This window comes from Gekko japonicus, unplaced genomic scaffold (genome assembly GCF_001447785.1).
Source record: "Gekko japonicus isolate JY-2015 unplaced genomic scaffold, Gekko_japonicus_V1.1 scaffold205, whole genome shotgun sequence".
Classification (NCBI taxonomy): domain Eukaryota; kingdom Metazoa; phylum Chordata; class Lepidosauria; order Squamata; family Gekkonidae; genus Gekko; species Gekko japonicus.
In genome coordinates, this window is record NW_015175976.1 from 854,724 (window position 1) to 859,434 (window position 4,711).

General features: G+C 46.3%; 1 protein-coding gene across 1 annotated transcript in view; it reads right to left on the minus strand.

Moving 5' to 3' along the window:
- LOC107122990 (tripartite motif-containing protein 14-like) overlaps window positions 1-4,711 on the minus strand; it is a 23,722-nt gene that overhangs the window by 4,243 nt on the left and 14,768 nt on the right. Inside the window, exons 3-4 of the mRNA XM_015426142.1 lie at window positions 2,710-2,943; window positions 2,290-2,452 (exon numbers count right to left, since the gene is read on the minus strand). Of these exons, the coding sequence (XP_015281628.1) occupies window positions 2,290-2,452; window positions 2,710-2,943 (397 nt within the window). The remainder of the gene's footprint in view (window positions 1-2,289; window positions 2,453-2,709; window positions 2,944-4,711) is intronic.

Consider the following 4,711-nt stretch of genomic DNA (forward strand, 5'->3'; position numbering starts at 1 on the left):
TTGTAATTGGGCCCCTATATATGTTTTAAATTTGTTATTATCAATAAATACATGTACCTCTTTTTATAGAAAGGTTTTAATATTGGCCCTCCTTTTCACTAACCTTTGTTTGGTTTTGGAGTTCTTTGTTAGGTTCAGTTTTTTCCCTTTCTTGTTTCTGCTGGATTTATACCCCACCCTTCACTACCTGGAGGAGTCTCAGAGTGGCTTATAATCCCTTTCCCGTCCCCTCCCCGCAACAGACACCCTGTGAGGTAGGTGGGGCTGAGAGAGCTCTCTTGAGAATTGCCCTTGAGAGAACAGCTCTGAAAGAACTTATGACTGACCCAAGGTCACGCGAGCAGCTGCATGTGGAGGAGTGGGGAATCAAACCCAGTTCTTCAGGATTAGAGTCCGTGCTCCCTAAGCACTACACCAAACTGGCTCTCTTCTTCAGATAAGCGTGCATGCACACAAAAGCTTATACCAGGGGTGGCCAAACTGCAGCTTGGGAGCCACATGCAGCTCTTTCACACAATCTAATTTAATGTTAATAAAAAGCAAATTTGCATATTTTCCAATAAAAACGTGTATATGTGTTCGTGTCTTGCAGCTTTCAAACATCTGACGTTCATTCTGTGTGGCTGTTAAGTTAAGCAAGTTTGGCCATCCCTGGCTTAAACCCAGATTTAAAGTTTGTTGGTCTTAAAAGTGCCACTGGACTCAAACTTTGCTTCAGACCAACACAGCTACCCACCTGAATCTATCCAAAAGGGGAATGATTCCAAATACTGCACACTTTGCATTTTAAAAATAACATGTTCTAGAATACCCCAAGTGGTGCATACAAGCACAGAGTTTCTGATCAGGTTTGGCAGAGGAGGGGGGACGAGCATCGTGATCATGAGTATTTACGTACGTTTTAGAAAGAGCAACCGATCGACGCAAGAGTTCACTTTCAGCAAGACACCGGGCTCCTTCAAAGTGTTGTCAAGGCTGCTGAAAACATCTTCACAGATGAGAAATAAAAACAAAGGAAGGCTGTTCAGATGGAGTTTTTTTCGGGAAGCAGATACCCAGTGCCACACATGGTAAGACTTTTTTGCTTTGTTTTTTTACAAAGAAGAAAAATAACCACTTTTCATGTTGCTTTTTATCTTCTGCACAGCCTCGAATGACAGCAGACCAGAAGGTGAAATTCAGATCCTGTCTGCTCACGTCACAAGCTGTTCAATAAGAATATTATCTCATTTTAAAACAACTATCCTTATTGAGAAATTGGTGCTTTTTGTTATGTATTGGAATGTGCAATATCAAGATAATACATAACCTTTTGTATTTTCCCAGTGTATGATGGAATACATTGTTCGTTCTATACCTATCTGTCTGTCTGTCTGATTGTTGCCAAGTCCTTCTGTATCTCTGTGTTTATCTCTATATAATAAATATCTATCTATCTATCTATCTGGAGGGAGAGAGGGATGGATACAGAGAGACTTGGCAACAATCTTATATATGTATGATTGTTGCCAAGTCCTTCTGTATCTGTGTGTTTATCTCAATCTATATAATACATTTTAAACATACAAAATCCTCTTGGAATGAGATGCTCATACCTGATATACATTCCAGAAATGACCTCTATATCCAGAGGCAGCAAACCTCTGGACTCCAGTGCTACGAGGCAACATTAGAAGAAGGCCTTGGCCTCTATGTCCTTTTTGTTGGTCCTCCAGGCAACTGTGTGAAAACAGGATGCTGGACTAGACAGACCACTGGTTTGATCCAGCAGGGCTCTTCTTCTGTTCTTATTGGCAGGAAAATACTGTGGTAGAATCCCACCTCAATCCCCCCCCCCTTGGAGTTCTAGCCCCTTTTCCCTGACAAAATCATGGCAACAGTTACGGAAGTTCCCTGACAATTCTCCACGTGATGACCGATGCTCACAATCTGAAGTAATGAACTCGCCCTGACTGCAGTACCAGTATACATTACATGAATACACATGAACACTTGAAGCTGCCTTATACTGAATCAGACCCTTGGTCCATCAAAGTCAGTATGGTCTACTCAGACTGGCAGCAGCACTTCAGGGTCTCAGGCAGAGGTTTTTCATTATCACCTGGTCCTTTTAATTGGAGATGCTGGGGATTGAACCTGGGACCTTCTGCATGCCAAGCAGATGCTCTACCACTCAGCCATGGCCCTTCCCTATCCAAAAATATGTAACAGCACACAAGAACAAGTAAGGTAGGTGACATCATACGGCTCTACAGAAGGTTGTCAACTGCTTGGTGCTTTCTCACGTACCTTCCTTGAGTCGTGTTTCGAGCGGCTTCCGCAAGATGGACTGAATGGTCTCCACAAAGCGTCTGAAGTGGTTGGCAAGGTGCTCAAATGAGACTGGCACTGCTACCCACTGCTCTGTGGGGGTCTTTTGCTTTGCTATTTCCTTCTCTATGGTGGCATAGTCCTGGAGATCCAAAGATGAATGATGTCTTTATGGCCAAGGCTTGCTCATTTATTTACTATAAAACATCTATGTCCCACCTCTCCTCCAAAATGGAAGGATGCTGCAATTCTATGCAATGCTTAACCGGGAGTAAGCCCAATTTAAAGTAGTGGGACTTTCCTTTGAGTAGATGCATGCATACAATTGTGCTGCAGAAGCTCTCCGGAGGAGGCTTTCAGCACACTGTTCAGATTGGCAGAGAGGGACCACAGGCCTACCTGTAGTAAACAAAGAGGGTCTGGCCGCAGCTGAATTTGTCTGATCCTGTCCGAGAAGCTGTCTACGATCCGTATTTGCCTCTCGCTCTCCTCCATCTGCTCTTCGTACCTCCTCAGGGTCTGCTGTCCCTTCTCCTCTATGTATCTTTTGGCCAGTGCCTCTTCCTCCTCAAACAATCGGCAGATTTCCGCAAACTTCCCCGTCAACCAGGTTTTACTTGCTGACGTGCGTGCCTGTGGGGCAAAAAAAGAAAATGCGGGGGTAAATTAACCACCCCCACATTTCATAAGACTACTGTGAGAAGAGGAAATTCCGAGAGGTCCCTAAAGAAGCATCCTGTGCCATTTTTAAAAAGCGACGATTAACAGGAATCAGACCATTTATCACAATCTCCTCAGTGGGCACTCTAAGAACATAAGAACATGAGCGATGCCAATGTTGGATCAGGCCAAGGGCCCATCCAGTCCAACACTCTGTATCACATAGTGGCCAGAAATACCAGTACCATCAGGAGGTCCACCAGTGGGGCCAGGACATTAGAAGCCCTCCGACTGTTGACCCCCTCCCCAAGCACCAAGAAGACAGAGCATCACTTGCCCCAGAGCCCCTATCTATACCTTGTGGCTAATAGCCACTGATGGACCTCTTGTCCCTTCTCCTCTATGTATCTTTTGGCCAGTGCCTCTTCCTCCTCAAACAATCGGCAGATTTCCGCAAACTTCCCCGTCAACCAGGTTTTACTTGCTGACGTGCGTGCCTGTGGGGCAAAAAAAGAAAATGCGGGGGTAAATTAACCACCCCCACATTTCATAAGACTACTGTGAGAAGAGGAGATTCCGAGAGGTCTCTAAAGAAGCACCCTGTGCCATTTTAAAAAACGACGCTTAATCGACAGGAATCAGACCATTTATCACAGACCCTTAATCTCCTCAGTGGGCACTCTGCTACAGAAAGGCCCTCTCTGCCATCACTTACACATCCACTTATAACTTTGGCTGGCCCTTGCTTGTTTTACTAGCACACAGGGTTGCCAGCTCTGGGTTTAGGAAATGCCTGGAAATTCTGGGGGTGGAGCCTGAGGAGGGTGGGGTTTGGGGAGGGGAGGGGCTTCAGTGGGGTACCACGCCATAGAGTCCACCTTCCAAAGAGGCCGTTTTCTCCAGGGGAACTGATTTCTGTCGCCTGGAGATCAGTTGTAATAAAAGGGAGATTTCCAGCCACCACCTGGAGGTTGGCAACCCTACTAGCACACCCGTGGCCTTACATGGAAGCTGGGCCTGCTTTTGGGCCAGCCAATTCATGTTGCCTGAAAAGTGAACTGGCCCCTGGTCCCTCGCCCCCCTTCTAAGACCAACCCAATTCGATCCCAGTGGCACAGCCGGGGTTCATATGTGGCCCTGGCCTCTGATCCCCAGGAGGAATATTTCCTTGTCTTGCCTGTTTGCCCTGTAACTGGGGCCAGAATCACCTCCCAAAGTGAGTTTTTGTCTCCCCTGAAACTAACCTTGTCTACCCTCACCTGACACAAGGTCCTGCTCCCCTCCCCACCACGGACTGACTTGCATCAATGCTGGACTCTTTATTGGATCCCAGGATCCAGTTATCAGTTTCTTCTTCCTCTCCTCCCTTTTGCTTGAGTAACTTGCGTAGGGTCCAGTGCTCGGAATCAGACTCACTGCTGGATAGTTGAGTGCCAGTTTGATGTAGTGGTTAAGTGCGCAGACTCTAATCTGGGAGAACCGGGTTTGGTCCGCACTCCTCCACTTGCAGCTGCTGAATGACCTTGGGCAAGCCATAGTTCTGTCAGAACTGTTATTATTATTATTATTACATTCAATTTATAGACCGCTCACCCCCTAAGGGCTCTGTTCTCGAAAGAGCAGTTCTTGGAAAAGCTCTCTCAGCCCCACCTACCTCACAGGGTGTTTGTTGTGGGGAGAAGGGAAAGGAGTTTGTAAACCGCTCTGAGACTCTGAGTGAAGGGTGGGGTATAAATCCAAT